Source organism: Sarcophilus harrisii, chromosome 3, assembly GCF_902635505.1.
Source record: "Sarcophilus harrisii chromosome 3, mSarHar1.11, whole genome shotgun sequence".
Taxonomy (NCBI): Eukaryota; Metazoa; Chordata; class Mammalia; order Dasyuromorphia; family Dasyuridae; genus Sarcophilus; species Sarcophilus harrisii.
In genome coordinates this window covers 150,639,207-150,660,140 of record NC_045428.1, presented here as the reverse complement: position 1 = coordinate 150,660,140, position 20,934 = coordinate 150,639,207, and the positions used below count along the sequence as shown (strand labels likewise).

Sequence of the window (20,934 nt, the reverse complement as noted above, 5' to 3'; positions counted from 1 at the left end):
GAAATGAGCACCCCACCAAGAGTAGTCATGCAGAAGCTGATAAGAACTAGCAATGGTGATTAAATTGAGGAGGCGGAGAATTCAGGAAAGCTTGCTTTTTCTAGTTGGCTTCCCATCTGCAGACTGCTGATACTGGTCCTTACTTCTCCAAATTACATTTTTCTCAGCTGTTGACACAATATTAAAGCACATGTGGGGATGCTTAATAAGTATTTTAATAACAATTTTGTTTTTAGTGTATGTTGTAATGTCAATAATAGTGTATAGTTATGTACAAATATTTATAAAATATCACATGAAAAGACAACAGGCAATAATATAGTACAATGGACAGAGAAAGCTCGCTTCAGTATCAGGAAGCTCTGGGTTCACCTCCTCCTCTGAAACATATTGGTTCTGTGACTGTGGGGACATTATTTACCCTGCCAGGTTCCCAAACTACTTATTGAGACTAAATTATATATAGTTGCTAATTTTCACTGTCAGGAGTTTCATCACTAGCAATTCCATACACTTTGGATTGTAAAATGGTAATTTTACATGGGATAATTCTAACATGGGATGGTAGAGGGGGGAGGGCAGGCAGTGAAACAAAACAAATGTCCTTTTATTTCCTTTATTATAGCCTCATATTAGAAAAGGAACAAAGGACAATTTATGTATAGGCTGAGTGTAATCAGGATGAACTCAAAAGCATTAAGGGAGTGTGAAGGCAATCAGAAACCAACCCTTAAGTTAATTTGATAAACTCTGACCTCTTATTGCAATTTTCTTTTTAATTTGTTTTGTTTTTGTGATAATATTTATTTGTATAAACTCAATACAAGGATCATAGGCAGTTAAGCCTTTTCTTGTGACTGTCACTAAGAGGAATAGAATAACCAAACAGGAAGATTTCTATTTTATTGAATGGAGGGAGCTGGAGAAGGGCTTACCACCTCCAAGCTTCTGAGAGTACCTGGTCTGGTGTCAGGAGATCTGAGTTCAAACATGACTTCAGACATTTGTGACTGTGTGGCTCTGGCCAAGAGCCTTCGCCTTGTTTGCCCCAATTTCCTCATCTGTAAAATGAGCTGGAGAAAGTAATGATCAACCATTCCATTATCTTTGCCATTAAACTCCCAAAGGGGCTATTAAGAATTAGCCATGGCTCAACAACATTGAATCCATGATTATTTTCCTTGCTAATGAGGGGCTAATTTGTGATACAGTGAATTCACCTTGTGCTCTCACTCAAAAATTATGGAATTGGCTAAAAAACAAAAACCCCACAATCCGATAAAAATCCTTCCTCTTAGTTGCTTTTCTTGTAGTATTGGTGATAAAGGTAATAGTAGTAACAACAACAACAGCCACCTTGGTAATATTGTTTTTATTGTTGAGTCCTTCCAGACTAAATTTAGAGTTTTCTTGACAAAGATAGTCACATTCTTTCTCCAGTTCATTTGAAAGATGAGAAAACTACAGCAAACAGGGTTAAGTGCCTTGCCCAGGTCATCTAGCTAATAAATTTCTGAGGTTGGATTTGAACTTATAAAGACAAGTCTTTCTGATTTCAAGTCCATTTCTCTATCAACTGAACTTTCTGAACATATTTTCTGAACATTAGCTATTACCAAGGCAGGGAGTGGTAAACCAGCCCTTAAGCTAATTTGATAAACTCTGACCTCTTATTGCAATTTTCTTTTTAATTTGTTTTGTTTTTGTGATAATATTCATTTGTATAAACTCAATACAAGGATCATAGGCAGTTAAGCCTTTTCTTGTGAACTCTCACTAGGAGGAATAGAATTACCAAACAGGAAGATTTCTATTTTATTGAATGGAGGGAGCTGGAGAAAGGCTTACCACCTTCATGTACCATATAGTTGCTCCAAATTGATATCATTGGAATTATTGACACCAATAGTTATTTTCTTCTGCATTTTAATTCATCAGTATAATGAAAGTTAGAAACCAATTTCCAATGAAATCTTCAAGTCATATATTTGGATTAATCCCAAAGTTCCTCAAATTCTAGTACTAGGAGCTCCAGCTGAAAAATGTCATTCTCCAATTCAGGTCGATATCTTTATAATTTATAATCTAAGATAGTTGTGTGAGGCTTGGAGAAGTTGTCACTTACCCAATGTCATACATTGTGTGTGATAGAAGCAGAATCCTAGGTCTTCATAACCCCAACGCCAACTCTTGAGTCCTCCCAGACTCTGACTCTGATTACCTTGAGCACATGGTTGAACCTGTAAATCTCAGTTTCCTCATCTAACTAGATGGTCTCTGTTGTCCTTATGCATTTGTATATCATTTCCTTTTTTAGATTGTAAGCTCCTTGAAGCCAGAGACTGTCTTTTGCTTCTTTTTGTATTGGCAGCATTCAGATCAGGAATTGGTACATAGTAGGCATTTAATATTTATTGATTGATATTTACCATATAATGCTCATAGAAAGGATATAGATTTTTTGTGTGTGTGTTTTATTCTCTGGGAAGAATAAGAATATTTGGTGGATAATAGGGAATCTTCAGTGATTTTCTTTTATTGTATTGATGCTATTTAATATATTTTTCTCCTTACAACTCTTTTTAAATTGTAAAAATCCAAAACCTTCTCTCTATATTTTATATTTCTCTGTCTATATAGCTTTCTTATTTACTCTCAAATGATCTCAAGCTATTCTGTATCCAATAAGAGGTCTTCTGCTTCAGTTTCTAAAAATATTGGCTATGTTATAATCAAAGCAGCTTGGGACCTTTTTGGCTGTCAAAAATTAACAAACCACTATCAAAAAACCTAAATGTAGTCATTCTTTGCTCTAACTTAATCTTCTTTTTCCTCTTCCCTACAGGAACTTTTTACCCCTGAATGCAAGTTTAAAGAATCTGTTTTTGAAAACTATTATGTTATCTACTCATCCATGCTGTACAGACAACAAGAATCTGGTAGGGCCTGGTTCTTGGGTCTTAACAAGGAAGGGCAAGTTATGAAGGGAAACAGAGTGAAGAAAACAAAACCAGCAGCTCATTTTCTACCCAAGCCATTGGAAGGTAAATTTCACATTTATATTATTACTTTCAGATTGGATTAAAGCTTTAATTCCTCCTCTTTCCCCAGCATCTAGATTTGATGTTTCACTCTGCTCGCTAATAGAAAGAAGAGTTTAAGATCTGTATCCCAATAATTCACATGTTCTGTGGCTCTTCCCAGAGTTAACTCTGTAGAATTTATACAAAACTAATCATTAAACTCTACTCAGTGGGATTAAAAATGATTTCTTTTTTTTTTGTTATTAGTAGTCAATATTGGATATTGTACTATATTTCTTTTCAGCATTCAATTAGCATAATGTACCTCTCATTGGCAACAGCTATTCCACTGTAATAATGATTTGGTAATTTTCAAAATAAATGTACATTGTAAGTTTAAAAGCCTACATAAAGGGAATTCAGAAATTCTACATATCAAGGACAGGACAGTTTTGTTATTGTTATCTGCTTATGCAGCTATTAGTCTAGATTAACAGTTTCCTTCTTGAACATGGCAAAGATTAGAGAACATATCCCAAACTTGTGGAATCAAGTGACATTATAGATTTCAAAACATGTTAATTTCCATTCTTCTTATAAAATTGTAAAAAATGCCTTATCTTGCTAAGATTATTTTGCAGAGGTTGTTTGTCATTTGTCATGTTAAACATCATACATTGTCTTTGATCATATTTCTGCACAGCTGTCCTAAAAGGGAGTCTTGTTAACTAATCAAAAAACATTTACGCCTTTTTTAGTGACAGTTCTATCAAAAATGCCATTTACTTCTTTCCATGTTGCACTTGTTCTGAGAACTACAAAGTTAAACTTGATTTTAAGGGATTTCAAATCTGTAAGGCTGTTCTAGTGATTTTTGTTTTTATTATGCAAAAAATCAACTCCATCGAATGAGGATAAAGATGTTATTCAAACCAGCACAGGCTGTTCTATCCTTGCTTTTTTTTTTTTTTTTTTCCCCTTAAATGAAAATCTGTCCCTTCCTATGAAGTTTTCTCTATTTTCTCTATATTTTAAACTCATCAATAGGACTGCAGACTTTTAGAACTGGAGTGTATATCAGTGCCCATCAATTTCAGCTCATAAAATAGGATCTTCAGCAACTTTTTTGACAAATAGTCATCCAACCTTTGCTTGAAGACGTCTAGCAGTCTAGCAGAAGGAAGACCCTGCTTTCGAAGGCAGTCTATTCCACTTTTGCATAGATCTAATTGTTTAGAATTTTTCTCTTGAGTCTGAATTTGTGTCTTTGAAATTTCTACCCACTACTTCTACAAAAAGAGAAGAAATCTAATATTTTGTTCAAGTGAATGTTCTCCAAATACTTGGAAGACAGTTTTTCCTGTCTTTTCTAAATTCTTCTCTTCTCTACAGTAAATATCCCCAACTGATTCTCATATAATTTAATCTTGAGAACCTACACCACCTTTGCTGCTCTCTTCTCAGTTAGTTTCCTTCCTAAGTCTCATGGTTTCATGGTAAAATGTGGTCCTGAAATGAACACAATTCTCCATGTGTAGTCAAAAATGAGCAGAATGCAATAGAATGATGTTGTTCTTGCTACTAAAAATCCCATTTATTTTCCTGGATACTGTATCATCCTTTTGGTTTACTTTGAGATCTATAGAAATCCTCAGAATTTTTTCTAATTTCACCTTTCTACCCTAGTTTTGCCTCTTCCACCTGACATTTATTGGTATTAAATTTCATTTTAAGGAAATAGTCTAAACTTGCAAGATATATTTGAATACTATCATTCACTATATTAATTTCCTCTCCCAGATTTGCATCAACTACAAATTTGGTAAACTTGCCATTTATTCATTTATATCAGGCACAGACAAAAATGTGGATCAGCAAAAATCCCTAAGACATACTACTTAACATCTTCCAAAATGGGACTAAATCATTAAATGATAACAGGTCTCACTACTGACCTAGGGTTTTTTTTTTCCCTTTAAGGCAATGATTTTCATTATTTTAAGTTGTCTATTTGGCAACCTCAATGTCATTTTAAGAAGTTTTAATGAAGTATTTACATAAGAAAAAAGATCTTGAAAAGCATACAAAATGTCAGCTCTACTTATTTGCATTCAGAATTTAGAAATATTTATTATGTATATTCCCTTCAGTTTTAATTTGCTAAAATTCCATTTTACTTTACTTCCTTTTCTCCATGTTTTCTTACCATCCCTATAATAATTTTAGAATTTTGTCAGGAATTGAAATCATATCATATTCATTGGTCCAGAGCACAGTTGTCAGATTTGTGGTACATAAACCAAGTGGGACTAGAACCTAATTTAAATGTAGTTGAGAAATATTTAATAGAATAAAATTTTAAAACAACACAACATAGATAATGTTAATTTGTGGTTTTCCAAGTCAATGTATAGAAGCAAGGATGTATCTCTGAGTTTGTCATCTTTTCTCTAAACTTTGAGGGCTTCATTTTCTTGACTTTTCTTCCTTTCCTTTCTTCTTGTTTGTCTTTCCTTCTTTTAAATCTGAGGATCTTCTCAGATTCTATGGTTCTGTTCTATTCATGATTTTTGAAAGATGACTAATGGTAGCCCATCAATCACACCTAGCATAATTTCCAGTGACTTGAACTCATCAAGGGAAGATAGGTATACCGTATACCTATCTTGGGTATCTACTACTTATAAATCTTGTACATCTTTTCTAGTTAAAAAAAAATCCTTTTATAGAATAATTTGAGACTTTGAATCAGTTCAGGTATATCAGAAATTTTGGTTTTAAGTTATTGAAATCTTGACTTCAAAATGTCTATTATTTAAATTAAAAAAATTATCATTACAATATTAAAAGGTATCTGAGTATACTCGGACATGCTCTGAACTGAGTCAGGTAGTATCAAAAATTGGTTCCAGAATAACAAGGAAGGGAGTGAAAGTAAAGGATACCTCATAATAATGAGGGGAACTAGAATGGTTGGAAGTAGACTGACAGAGGGGATTACATATGCTGCGTATTACCCAACAGGAAATGCAACTCTAGGCACTCACAAAGGTCTGGGCTTTCACTAATTACATTATTTTGCTGTTGCCTGGACATTTTGCCTCAATAGTTAAATTTTTATAATCTGCTTAATTGAAGAATTGCTGACATCTCAAATCCTTTTATTTATTTTCCCTTATTTCACAAGCTCTTTGAAATCTAAATAATTAAGAATCTTCTTAACCTAGAATAGGTGAAAGGGACAATTCTTTCCCCAAAATGAAATGAAGAGGCTGAGAGAAGTTGATCAGAAAGGTAGAATAAGGAAACAAGGTAACTTTCTCACTTCCTACATTAGATTTCAATGGTGGGATTTAAGTATTGTACTTGAAGGGAATTTTTAAAATATAATCTACATACATACTCATACTTCAAAGAACCTGGCTTGCATAAGAGGCATTTTCTCCTTTGCTATAATAGAGATAAGTCATCCACATTTTTTCTTATTCCCACATCTTTCTAGAAATCATTCTCAGAGGGTCCATGATCAGTAGCCATGTAACATCACCAGAAGACAACAGATTTCACAAAATCAATTTCTTTTTCAAGGAGAAGTCCAAGTATTATTCAAAATACCTGCCGCCTTTCTCTTGTTTCATTCTTGGTCCATTTGTAGTATCTGTCCCAAATTCGTGCAATGATGGAACTTCTTAATTATTCAATTACACATCATCTGTTTAAGAAGCATTCTTTATCCATCTAGTTCTTCTTCTTATTAATAAACTTTGGAATTGGATTTAATTCCTTCAGTGCAGAAAGAGTTCACCAAGATTCATTCCAATAATTAGAAAACAGAAGTACTTTGCAAACAATTATGTGGAAGGACACATTGATGTAACATAACCTGCTACAAATGGGTATTGGGAAAAGATCAATTAAATTCAAATTTCCAAAACTAAGGACATATTTAAATGGTGTTATTGGAAGTATTAAAAAGGAGATAAGTACTTGCTTACTTAAGGATTTATAGGTTCTTCATATCTCTTCTACAATTTTTCTTCATTGGAAACCAAGGTCAGTCCTTCGATCTTTCTGTCTCCCACTGTAATTTGTAAAGGGAGAGAGGAATACTAGACTCATTCAGCAACACAAAGTTCCCTTTAAACCACTGTGTGAGGATTAATCTGTTAGACTACCTTGATCTCCAAAAATGTTGTAAAACTTGTATCTCAGTGAAATATTACTTGGTTCAGTGCAGTAGAAAGGGAGATTCTGCTACATCCATCAGCCAGGCAGCTTTAATGCTCTAGCTTCCTAACCGAATGGGTATGTACTTTCTACAAAAGATTTATATCTGAAATATCTGAAGCCCCTTTGGGCTAGTTCTGATTCATTTGGATTTCTGCTGGCAGATTATTTCTAGTATTTCTTGTTCTTCCACCCACTGGTCACTGAAATGTGCTTTCCTAGTATTTCCTGGAATGTCCTCCTAAGAGGCATCTATTGTGATTAAGTACGTCATCACCAGGCTCATTCTGAACATTTCTCAGAGCTGAGTTAAATGTCAGCTTCCCGCTCACTGCTCACTTTCTTTTTCATACCGTGCTTTCTGCTTTGTATAGAATGAAACAAAAAAAAAAAAAAAAAAAAAAAAGAAGGGGGGAAAGTGCTTTTTAAAAAAAGCATATGAAGAATGACAATAAATGTCATGCAGGTGCTAAAAATTGGTTCAAGTATGATTAACAAGGCAGGAGGAGAGGGAGAAATTTTAAACTAAGTGATGCTCACTGAAAAGCTTTGGCATAATTAAGGTTGGATTCCTTCATTATAATATTGGATTACTCTGACTTTGTGAATGTGATGGCCTTGAAACACTTGAAAGAAAAAGAATAATAATGAATGGCCTGCAACAAGAAATGACCAAGATTTGCACATTTAATTTCTTAAAACTGTAGCTTATGATCAGTCTAGAAGAATCAGAAATAACACAAGTAGATTGTATTTTTTTTTTTTACAAACAAGCTCATTTCTTAAACTGCCTTCTATCACAGCACCAAGAAATCCCTACTATCTGTAAGTTTCTCAGAAATAGAAAGAACCTTAGATGGTAGGTTCAGTGTAAAAAGATAAAATGTCAAATAAGCATTTTTCAAAGGTGATTCACTTGGTATGGGAGAAATAAAAGACTGACAGGAGACATGGGTCCTATTTCTATATTTTTCATGACTCTTAACCTTCACAATTTGCCTGTAAAATGTTTCAGGTAGACTAGTAGAGTAGAAACCATGCTGGCTTTGGGATTTAGGGATGACATAAAAAAAAATCCAACAAGAACAACAAAAACTGGTTCTCTTGCTACTTGTATGACTGAAAAAAAAACATTTTTTATCTTTGGGCCACATTTCTTCCTTCAAAAATGAAGGAAGTCTGACTAGACCTTTAAGTCCATGTAACTGGAAAAGGAGAAAACTTTTTTTTACTTACTTGCTTCTTTTTTAAGTAATTTTTTAAAAAAGTAACTTTTACTTAACTGCTGGTTCGCTTGAGTAAATGAATTTTCTTTTTGTCTTTCTTCCAAACCCCAGTTGCCATGTACAGAGAACCATCTTTGCACGATGTTGGAGAAACAGTGCCAAAGGCTGGGGTGACTCCAAGTAAAAGCACAAGTGCGTCTGCAATAATGAATGGAGGCAAACCAGTGAACAAGAGTAAGACCACATAGCCAGATCCTCACAGGTGTGGTGACTTAACGCATCCTGAGCAAAGTTGAGCTCTTTATCCTTGCCAGACATTCCGGCTCTGGGATCTATGGAGCAGCTGGAAGCAAGTGAAGGCTTGCTCTTTGCTGCTTCTGAACAAACTTGTTGCAAATGGATAAAGCTCAACATGTTGCACCCTCTTCCCTTCCCTTGCTCTTCCCACTCCAAGAGGACACCTGGATAACCAGCTAAACTCAGACCATGGAATGCCCTACCAGATATGGAATGCCTTTTTAATATCTTTTCTGTGTGACACTTCATGTGAATGACATACTTCACTTGATACACTTGATACCTTGCCTGCTGACAGTTACCCGTAATCCCTTTCTGAGTCCAGTTTCAGCAAAATCCATGTGTTTAAGTTCAATTTTGTAGCACACCAATAATATTGAGTACTTTCTAGTTAGACGCTGTAACCCCATGCTATTATGGATTTCTCTTCTCCCCCTTTTTTTACGAGGCTGCTCGCTCCTCTGTCTGTGATCATTTGCAGGGATTGTGTTTCTCTAAAACTTAAATGTTGCAGGTAGCTGAGTTTGGAAAGCAATCAGGGAATCAGGAAGCCTTCTAAACCTATAACTATAAATTGCATCTATAAAGAATAAGGTTGTTGTCATTGACTTACACTATTGATTAAATTATGAATATGCTCTAATATCAGATACTGTGCTCCTGAGGTCAGCATACTTGGGGAGGGAAATGTGTCAAACATGACCAGTGGAAAGCTTTCTAAGACAAGTGTTTGACATCCCCCTATAGTTTCTTTCTGTGTGTGTGTGTGTGTTTTATACATATCACAAGCTTACTGGTAATGGTAACATTTGCCTTGCCCAGCGAGCAAGACCCACTGGTTTTTGAGAAAGTGGGTCCAAAGAACTCTGTAGGCCTTGTAGGCCTGAATTAAGGCTCATTTTTCATCTACTAATCTTCATTATTTGAAAAACAATAATTATGACTAACAAGAATTGCGCTACCTAAATCCATTTCAAATATAATCTTTTCCAGTTTTTAATGAACTGAACTTAATACCATCCCAATTTTTGGCTGCGTTCCACTCATACTCAGCAGAGCATGGGCAAGGCGGCTGTTGTGTTATTTTCTGAAGCAGCAATGCAAAGGTTAGTTATAAATTAGACTTTAATATTTTTGGTGTTTAACGACAAGTTTTTAAACTGGACATATTAGAAAAAAAAAGTATTTTTTTTAGCTCAGCATGCCGAGTCCAGTACTGTGTATTTCACCAGTACATACCTCTAACCCAGCTCTTTGAGGCATGCCCACAAATGGCTAGGTTACAGGTGCCTTGCCTTGATCTCAGAATACAGTCTGTTGAATTGCTATAGATGAAAAAAACAAAAACAAAACAAAGGAAAACAAACTCATTAGAAAATCAGCTTTTAGCTTCATCTTTTTTCTTTTCTTTTTCTTTTTTTCTTTGCTTTTTGAGGGAGTGGGGCAGATTCTTATTGATGACACTTAGGGCTGTTCACTGAGCTCAGTGTAGAGGCTATAGCAGTTGGTTAAGGGATAAATAATGCCATACAAAATGTCAGCTCTTAAAGGTGAAAATTTTCAAAATATTTAATGTTTAACTTGTCAAAGATTTAATAGATAATGAAAATTGTGTATGCTTAGGAAATTTTGGTTCTCAGAAGAAGTAATTATGACCAATCCGTACCTCAGTCCTGGAAAACACCATGTGGGATCAATGTCCTGGCCTCCTGATAGAATGTCCATAGAAATGGATGATATGGTCACCATTTCCCCCATCTGCAGTGTCTTTACCGGAGAATGCTTTGGTCATTACTTCACACTAAGCATCATAAGAGCCCTTACTTGTTGTTTAATATTTTTGGTCTGCTTAGCTGATTAATAATTTGGTATAAATTAACTGTTTATGCTTCTGAAATTTTCATATTGGAGTCAGTTTTAATAAATAAAACTTAGTATCATGTTTGAATAGAGTATCATAGATGACACTAAATGACAAATAGACAAAGTGGTTCTTTTAGCTATTTTTAATTTCTCTAATTCCATTTTAAATGCAGGATAAGTCTATTTGACTTTAACTTTGGAAGGTGAAGAACAATTTGTGAAGTTCATTTTCCTGTAACATGGTGGGGAGGCGAAAACATGGTCTTTTTCTGTGTTGTGAAAAAGGAAAAACAGCAAACACATGGGATTTAAAAGAGATGGGGGGCTTCTAAGTACCATATACTCAAATCCCCATTCTCTCTCCTCCATTCCCATGAACATACCCATTGTTTTCAATGTAAAACTCTATTTGCTGGGTCCTTCTTGCTCTGCAAATCCCACTGACTGGTTAAAATTAAAGTTGAATTTGTAAATGACTAAAATGTTCTGTAATTGTAATATCTTTGCTTTTAGTTTGTCTGTTTGTTTCTATGGGTTGTCTACAAGGGTGTTTCTTCCTATGAATGGATGTCTTTAAAAAGTTTCTTCTAAAATATGTTTCAACATAGAACAGAGAGGTCTTTGTTATTTGTGCTTTGGTTAGGCCTTTAATTTTGTGTCTGGTCTCATCTGTTGCATGGGAAGAGGATGGCAATGGTGAACTGCATGTAGTAGGCCCTGTGTATCAAGACCTGTTGGTATGTATTACTAAATTTACATACATATATGCAAAGAGTTTGTCTGCATTGTACAGTTTCTGTGTTTATTATCATTTGTTGTATACACAGATGCAACATATTGAATAAAATATTTATACAAAGGCATATTAAAAACATCAAACAACTTTATGTAAGAAATAGAATGTGCAAACATTGCACCACCCACAAATATAGAGACATGTCATGTAAATAGGTTGGTAAACTCAATTTCCCCCTTTGCCATGCCAAAGAAAATTTTAGCTCCGTGATAATACCTCTCTTGCTGTTTTTCAGGATAAGATTTCACCATTCTGTTTCCCCAAATTAAGTTTTCTGTTATTAAGTAAAACATGTTACTGCCGCAGTACTGTATAGTAAATCTGATGGAATCGGTTTGTACTTACAGATTGTGTGTCTTATACTTCTATGTACATATCCATTCCTTAAGCATTAAGTTTCTAGAGTTGCCCATTCCTTTGGCATGTATGTTTTGTGGGAGCTTTTATTTCTACTGGTTTCATATTTGACTGCTTTGCACATTTTCTCTCTCTCTCTCTCACTCTCTCAAAATATTATCAATCACCCCTGCTTCCATAATGGCCATAACATAAATATCCCAGCACTAGCTTTGTTTTCCAACCACATTTTAAAAAATAACAGTTTTTGGCTGCAATAGAAGCTGGCAACATTGGCAGAGATGTGATACAATCAGTCTATCTTTACACAATAGACAGAAACTAAAGAATTCAGAATAGGCCTCCATTTTGTCTATTGCTAAATATCTCCTGAATATCATATGAAATTTCTTTTGGGGTATAATAACATCAATGCAGAGAAGAAGTGGAAATGGAAGTTTTCTGGTTTGAATTTTTCACATTTTACAAAACTAAGTTCAGAGCTGGATTATACAGAGACTATAAGGGGAACCAGCATGGATTCACCTTTCAACATCAGGATAAGAAAGAGTGTTCATGATAGGCTAGATGTCTTCAACTGGATGACTCTATGAAACTGATTGTGGCAGCTCTGTTTGTTCCTGAAACCAAACTAAACACTTTCCTACTCAGTCTCCTTGTAGTTCCCTTTCAAGCAAAGCATGTGTGGCCAAAATAGCAAATATCATTTGTATGGAAATATTTGTTTCATTTATCATCTAAATGACTTTTTGTCTGATAGTCCCTAGGAATTCTATTACTGCATTATGCCAACTTTAAAGCAATAAAAGAACCATCATTTTGAGAAGAATGAAAGAAGACCCTCCCAAATGCAGTGGTATGTATAGTCAAATCCCCCTAGGCCTTCTTCTGATGTTTAACACTCAAGTGACAGGCCAAACACAGTTGAAATGAAAGACAAAATAAGGTTATTGTGTTTTCTCATAAACACCCCCGTGAGCACATTGTAGCAGTTGCTTAATTCATTTCTAAATCCCTAATACATGGTATTTTTCATCATGACTAATACTAGTGTTGGGATTTAATTTTTTTCCTTAAGTGTAACAAACTCTTTGTTCCACTTTGCAGTCACAGATACATGCTATTTAGATTGCTTAGCAAATGCTTTCACAGGAAGGAGGAGGAATACCCAGTAAAAGGCAACGGTAAATAGTCACTATAGTATATACACTTTAGAGAGAAGTTATATGCTACAAAAATAATGTCTAAGAATAAATGTTCAACATTTTTCTGGAAAAGCAGACCAACAAAAAGCCAAGAGTGTGAGACTCTCTGACTTTTCACAAGTGGGGGAAATACATAGTATTTGCTTACATCTTCCTAGCTGTATAAAATTAATAATGTTTTCTCTAAACTGATGACCATAAAGTAGTTTTTTTCCCCCCCAAGAAGGTAAACACTAAAACTGAATTGGTTTTCCCTATTTATATAACTTTGGTGAACCCATTGGCAGAAGAAGCTTTTATCTTGGATAGTAGGACTATTTCTCTGCAGCATGTGACAAGAGTCCCAGCCCCATTCCGAATCTGGCTTTGAAAAAGGCATGAAGATCTCCTTCATTTCTACCAGTGCCCTACCTATAAAGTATGTGATGCATGAACTCATATTCTCTGAAGCTATCACTACTCAATCACTAGTCTCCGACTGTCACATGAATTCCCTGAATTCATCAAGTATTAAGAGTATTAAGATAGGCTTCCTATATTATATCACAGGGTAAGCACTTTGCTATGTGCAAATAATACCACTTTTCCTTTTTTATTATGATTTTGTAAGAATTTGGTCATGAAAATGAAAATGGATATTTAAGAAATGAGTTTCATTATTATTCAACCATCTTTGTTAATTAAATACATAATTATAGATACAATTATGTTTCATGACATAAGCCAGTTTCAGTTTTATTTTCTATAATTTCGTTAACCCACATTATAGTTGATAAAACAAAAAATCCTTTTCAACTTTGTTAAAACATCTAAGCAAAACATGTTTTGATTTTTAAAGTTAAAATAGTTTACTCAGTATCTGAAATGTATATATATATATATAAATATATATATATACACACACACACATATATCTGTATATATGTATACACATATACATGCACACATTTGCATATATATAACACACATTTTGACACATAGAAAAATATTAATATACATATGCTTGTATTTTTTTTGTTTTACAATGGGATAGAGTGTGAAATATAAAGAATCACAAACAAAATGAAGTATATCTAATATTACCTGACAAAAAATATACTGTCTTGGAGAATTAATAACTCCATGAAGAAAGTCTCATAATTAATAGAACTAATAATTAATACACAAATGCGCTATTTTTGTATTTCCCATTAAACGGAATGTCGACAAACCTACCATTTCACTGGCATAGGAAATTCTCCCTATCATCATAGAACTGGAACCTTCTTGACAACTGAGTTGGCACACTGAAAAATTAAATGACTTACCTGGGATCTCAGATCCAGTATATATCAAAGGAGGAAGTTGAATCCAGGCCTCCTTGACTATGAAGCCAACTCTGTCCATTGCTTTCTGCTGCATCTCATTGCCACTTTCATTAAAATACCAGTTAATATATTCACTGAAGTTTGTTTGGAAGTGTGACATCACAACAGAAAAAAAATGGAAGCATAAATCTATATTCTTGGATTCTAACCACTCCTTGCCTTTTTAAAAATACTTCTATCACAGCTAATTGATTCTTACAAGAATATGGAGTTTAGGAAGGTTCTATTAATTTACTTCTGGTCAACAATGAAGAACACAAAAAAGTTTGATTTAAAGGAACCACTATGGCACATTTGCAATGAATGGAAAAATCAGCCCTATTAACAATATCCTAAGAAATCAGGTGATTTTGGCAATAGCTCTCCCTGTTCATTTTTGGAATGGCTCCTAAGTTTTAATGTTAACCACTTCAAAAGCATAGATCATCATTCAAAAATGTCTATTTTGGACATTGGAATTTGCAACTTAAATGGGCAGATTTCAAAATATTAAAATAACTCCTTAAATTCTACTACAATTCTACCAATTTACTTTGCCAAATTTAAGCAATTTCAGTAGAACATGCATATTAACATTTTTGCCCTTAAATTTTAGAAAAGTTGCCAATATTGACGTGCATAATCAGATTTAATGGTAAATAAATTAGGGATGTCTCAATAATTGTGTATTTTCATAATTCAATGGGAATTTCATACCAACATTTCATCGAGATGAAATAATATTTTGCTCATACCAATACAACTATCTGTATTTGCTATTCAAAACTGTATTGGTCCTTTATGTTGCCCTTATCAAAGCTTTGTTACATTGGATTACAATATATCTCCAAATTATATTTTCTAATGATTGTTTTCCTAGTAACTAAATACTGGCCATCAAAGGCATATAAGAAGTCATTTAAACCACAAGGACATCTAGTCAGAGTCCTCTAAATGCCTTAACTTACTAACAAGAAATTTACATATTGAGAAAATTTCTCTACATATACTGACCCTTTGGCCATTTCCAAAGTACTTTACAATTCTTAAAATACTATATAAATGCTGACTATTATTAATCAGATTATTTCCAAATTTAGCAATACATAATTATTTCTGTTTTTTAATGATCAACAGATAGTCCATATTCACAATTAGAATAATAACATGACATTATTTATTAAAAATTTGTAAATTGTACATTTTTTTAAATTACTCTCTGCATCTTAAGGGTTTCTTTACATGAACTTTTTGAGTTCTGCAATGTGAAAATTAAACAAGTTTAAAGGTTGAAAGTGATCGATTTTGAAAGGGAATGATTGCATTTTGTAGTCACTGTGAGCACTTGCTACAAACTGGATGTACTATGGCATTGACTTTTCTATCATCCACATTTAGAGGTTCAGATTAGGACATGGTATAGTCTGTGTCTGATCAATAACTTTGCAATTTCATAGGTGAGTTCTCTGCCTCATTAGGCTTAATGTGGTTTTCATTGTGTGATGATGTATAGAGCTGACAACTGTGCAAATTACGTAAGCAAGTCCTTTCTTGTACTATTTCCATCACAAACTGCTTAGACTTATTTTTAATAGGTATCCAGATTTTACTCCGGCATTCAGAAATAGAAAAAAACATACAATAGTTTGCTTGAGTAGCCCTAGTGGTGATTATATGCTGTTTGCTGTGCATTTATGTGTTCTAATGGCCTAAAAAAAAAGAACTTAGTCCTTTGTCATGTAATTGTTAAGGATATTCTGCCCCAAGCCAGATTTCACAAGCATTTCCATTCCATCCATCCCAGCATTCACAGTTTCCACAGCTACATATTCCATTGCCTAGAACAAAATGAACAGGGGAATCATTATCATAATTGAAATGTATTACATTAAAATGTGTTGTTATAAAACGTAACAAGCCATAATAAAAACCATTCCATTGGCCCTTTAGAGATTGTCTTATTGTGTAGAATGCTTTACATTTGACTAAGCAGCTTAAAAGAAACTGGCTCTTTGAAACAATTAATGGCATCTTTCCAGCACAGTCATCAGCCAAAGTGTAACTATTGTAATTATTCCATCAGGTTTTGTACCCAGCTGGGCTTCCATTGCCATCGATTGGTCCTCTTTCTCCATAAAGAGGCAAGGTAACAAGCTATGTAGCAGGCTTGTCTCTAATAAGGATTGAATGTGCAAATACAGTTAACCAGTACAGTTTCAGATAAACCAACATAATAGGTGGCAAAGGAGTCGTGTTGAATTACATCAGACAAAAAGAACAGGTCCCACATCAAGATTTCCTCTCTAGGAAGACGCCTGGTATACTTGTTATTGGGGAATAGTGAAGGGAAGGGGTATATTAGCAAAGACCATTTGAAAATGCCCTCTGTGCTCCCTCCGCCATTAGAGGGCTTTTATTATTTTGTAAAGAGAAGGTAAAGGAAGGTGGAACTGGTCCCATTTTCCCTTACATTTGTTATTAATGCTCTCAAAGCTCAGAAAACCACTCTAAAAAGCCTGTCATTTCAGGAGACATTGCACTATTATCATGATAACGTTCTCTTCCTCCTCCTTCCTATTATTCCCACTTTGATCAATGCAATAGCAGTCTCTTCCTTAGCTGAAGTTATGAAAAATACGAGATATACCTTACAGAGAGACTCGAGTAGAAGGATGTTCATTAAAATCATTTCCATTTGCCACATGTTAAAATGCTTTGGGATTCTTTTTTTTTTTTAATGTCTTGGATGATTCCTGTCAGTGATTTATTCATATTTGAGACCTTATTGTTTGTCTATCCAATTCTTTCTGCAAAAATCAATCGCACCCCTATTCTGTCATATCCCTTCCCCTCTGCAATGTCACTTCCACCTCAATGGGTAAATTTAACATCTCTCCTTCTGTGCCCGTGTGGAAGGAGACAAACTGTACCTGGAGTAGTCTTGTTGCTTAACATTTCCATTTCCCAATTTTGCAGCCCACTGCTCAGAACAAGGGTGGGGGTGATCTGGACCTACACACCTGTGCAAATGAGGCCATCGTGCTTGTCGCAGTCTCTGTCGTCACATTCGCAGAATTCCCCTGAAATGTACCATTCCTGAGAAGAACAGATGCACTTCCCACAGTGACAAGAGCCTGTAATCACAAAGATTATTATTTATTGTCATGGCCTAAAAAGTTGGTTTTGTTTTTTTTTGTTTTTTTTCCTGTCTTGAATAGACCAGGGCTAGCTAACATCTAAGCAACTATCAGCTGAAAGCATAAAATCAAGAGAAAAGCTTATTGAATAGCAAAGTCACTTAAAGGAGAACTTTAACATCACATTTACTTCTACTGAATACCCTATTTATCATTTCATTTCATAAAGAGTTTTCTAGTAAAGAAATCCATTTGGGGTTCCAAAAAATATATTTGTCACTGAACCAAGTTAGAGCGGTGCATTATGAAAATGTCAGCAAGGTCCAATTTCAGGTCCCATGACAGGTGCTTATCCATTTGCTTATCCCAAATGGATTTGATGTGTAGAAATTGAGGTCATGTAAATTAAATCATGTTTTAAATGCCTGACAGGAGCTTATAATTTAAGAGAATCCAATAATGAATTCTGAAAAGTGAAAGCTTTTTTGTTGTGAAAAATAATTACTCCCTAGTTGGTTTATAAATCAGGGTTTTCATTTATGAGTTTTTTTTCTTAAAAGTGAGGAATACTGAGAATTAATGTTAAAAATATAAACTCTTCCAGAAATATAAATCCTTCCAGAAAGCATCATTTAGGATAAATTCCCAATTCAATCAAAAGCAGCAATCAAAAAGTTGCCTAATAATGGTCAATCTATTATTCAACTAAATCTTCTAAGCTTTTGTTGTGTTCAAGGAAATATGCTAGGCTCTGAGAGGTAGAAAGCTAAAAATCAAAACTGCTATCTTTCATGATACAATGCACTCTTTACTAAGCATTTAAATTCACAAACATTTATTCATTCTCTAAATTGTGCAAATCACGGTTTTAAGTGTGGGTAGGTATGCATAGAGTTGAGGGAGGAGGAGGATTAGACAAATCCCAAGTATCTGCCCTCAAGAAGCTTCCTACTGCAGTTCTTTATTTCATTTAAGCTTACTTTTTTTTTTTTTTTAACCAAGGTTTTTAAATTTTTCAGCTATCCCTTTTTTCTTTCTTTTTTTTTTTAAAGGGACGGATATTACTAAAAAAAATCATATTTTGACAGCTATTAATTATATCTACAATTTATCTTAGGAAGGAAGTGTTCTCTTGCTTGACATTCACCAAAAAGACATGGGGAAGGATCTTGGAATCTGTCTAGATTAACCCTCAATGAAGGCCCTAAAAGATTAAATGACTTGACCTAAACTATATAGCTAATTTTGTAGCTGATCTGAGAATTAAACCGAGGCCTCCTAAAACCTAATCCTTACATATCTTTCAGTTACAATTTATTGCCATGCATTGATTGGTTTCTAGTTCTAACCGTCAAGTATTGTTAAACAATAGTTTTAATATTCAGGATTCAGGAGATCTAAATGGCCAAAATTATATATTATTAGGAAAATTTTGATTTTCAAAAGTTTTGAAATATTCCATGAAATTTCAACCACGACTAGTTTAAGATGTTTGAAAACTGGGTCGTCAGTACCTCCAGGAAACACATTTATTCCAAAAAGGAACATCTATTTGTGTGATAAATGAACAGCTGTTGAATTTTAAAAAAAAAAAAAAAAGATTGGAAAAAGGGAATTGCATTTGTAAAAAGGGGGTGAGGGACATGGGGTACAGATTGTACATACAAAACAGGAGTTGATTCATTGCTATCTGAACTTATTGCAAACTGTTTAAGTTAGGCCCTACATAGTTATCTATAACATTCCCTTCTATGGTTTTAAAATACAGCATTTCTAAAGAATCCATGTATTGCAACAAGGCAAAAGTACTATCTCTACAATATCAAGAAGATCTTTGGCAAAAAATTAAACATTTTTGATGGTTGAACATCAGTTAGGACATCACAAAACCTCAAAAAGGAGGCTAATATTTTCACATGCTGGCAAAAGGGAATTGCCAATATTGCTTTTCATTTTTCTAGCAAAATAAGAAAATAGTTGTAGGACTTATATACATTTACCTTTCCCAAGTATATATCCCTTATAAATTTTTTCCAAATAGATTCTAAATTCCTTGTCCCCAAACTGCTTCCTTGCAAATCAAATATTTACCAACCCATGTAATACTTTTCATTATTCCCATGCCATTCTGCCATTTTACTGTCAGCATTAACAAACAGGAAATGTCACAGTGGACAGTCATTGATTTTATTTCCACTTGTATTCTTCATTAACGGATCAACAGTCATTGATTTTATATCTGGCCCATTTTTTCTACCTGTGGGCCAGTGCTAATTTGCATACCATTTTTAAAGCAAAGATAGGGTTACCTCAGTTCTGGCTAAAATGGTTGTCATTGTGAGATCTCTTCCAATAACAGGCTTTTTTCCTTTCTCAACTTTTTCAAGCATAGGTCTTCCTCCTATTTCTGTATTTCATTTGTTCTTTCAAGCTTCTTTTATTTCTAGTCATGAAAGTATGCCATATTGAAGCTAATAGATAAATAGACTGACAGCTACAAATATTGAGGGAAAAAAGGCAGCCAAAAACCCACTTTGATTTTCATTAATTGTCATAGGACTAACTCTATAAGATACTGTCCTGAGCCTTTTATTTCTATGGATGAGTGAAAGCAAATGCTTTATTAAATAGCATCATTTGGGATTTTTCTAAAATGATTCCTAACATAAGGAACAAAATGATTTTGAAAAGTTCAGTTAATTATCACAGATAGCAGCCAATTGATTTCTCAATCACACTTCCATGAATCATGTTTCTAAAGGTTCTTTTTTTTTTTTTTTTTTTTTTTTTTTGGTTGGTGTGACAATATACAGTCCAGGCATTTTTATCCACTTCCAAGCTACCACATCATTAACCTCATTCACTTTCACTACTTTAGGGCAGTTCTTCCTGTTGTTAAATCCAGAAATCTTTTTATTTAGTGATATGACTTCTGTCATGGTCATTTCCATGTTGTGGTTAACAAAAAAAGCTTTCTTAAGTCTTAAAAGGCACAATGGAGCTTATTATGGGATATTATACTAGCTCTTTGAACAATAAAAGTCTCAAACCGGCACCTCTGAGCACTAGTAACTCTCAGAAGTGTGTCAGAAACTGAAATCTCTAAAATGAAAAGAGGAAGATGCCATGAAACAGTGACTGTTTCTCCCCTCTGAGCTCTTAAACTTCTATTTATAAAAGCTCAGTGCCTCCTTGACATGGAGAAATTCTTCCTATTAGTTACTAGGTTAGAAATAGTTTAACCTATGTTAATAATAATATGGTATAACATAATAGGAGACATTAAGGCACTTTTCCTTCCAAGAGCTCCAGTTGCTTTCACAAATAATGGGGTCTGCTTCCCCCTCCTACCAGAGGAGGTAATAAAGGAGAAGTTGCCCATCAGCCATACTCAGGCTACAAACCTTTCAGGAAAGAGGCAATTATCATCTTACCTGGAACTTAAACATAACCACAG

The 20,934-nt window shown here is 34.2% G+C and overlaps 2 protein-coding genes across 3 annotated transcripts in view; one reads left to right on the top strand and one right to left on the bottom strand.

The window, feature by feature from the left end:
- FGF14 (fibroblast growth factor 14) overlaps positions 1–9,163 on the top strand; it is a 761,961-nt gene extending 752,798 nt beyond the window's left edge. For both annotated transcript variants that reach the window (XM_012546239.2, XM_003765753.3), the window contains exons 4-5: positions 2,846–3,044; positions 8,588–9,163. In XM_012546239.2, the coding sequence (XP_012401693.1) occupies positions 2,846–3,044; positions 8,588–8,724 (336 nt within the window). In that variant the 3' untranslated portion in view covers positions 8,725–9,163. The remainder of the gene's footprint in view (positions 1–2,845; positions 3,045–8,587) is intronic.
- Positions 9,164–14,749: 5,586 nt separating this feature from the next.
- ITGBL1 (integrin subunit beta like 1) overlaps positions 14,750–20,934 on the bottom strand; it is a 372,886-nt gene continuing 366,701 nt past the window's right edge. Inside the window, exons 10-11 of the mRNA XM_031958632.1 lie at positions 17,361–17,474; positions 14,750–16,178 (exon numbers count right to left, since the gene is read on the bottom strand). Of these exons, the coding sequence (XP_031814492.1) occupies positions 16,087–16,178; positions 17,361–17,474 (206 nt within the window). The 3' untranslated portion in view covers positions 14,750–16,086. The remainder of the gene's footprint in view (positions 16,179–17,360; positions 17,475–20,934) is intronic.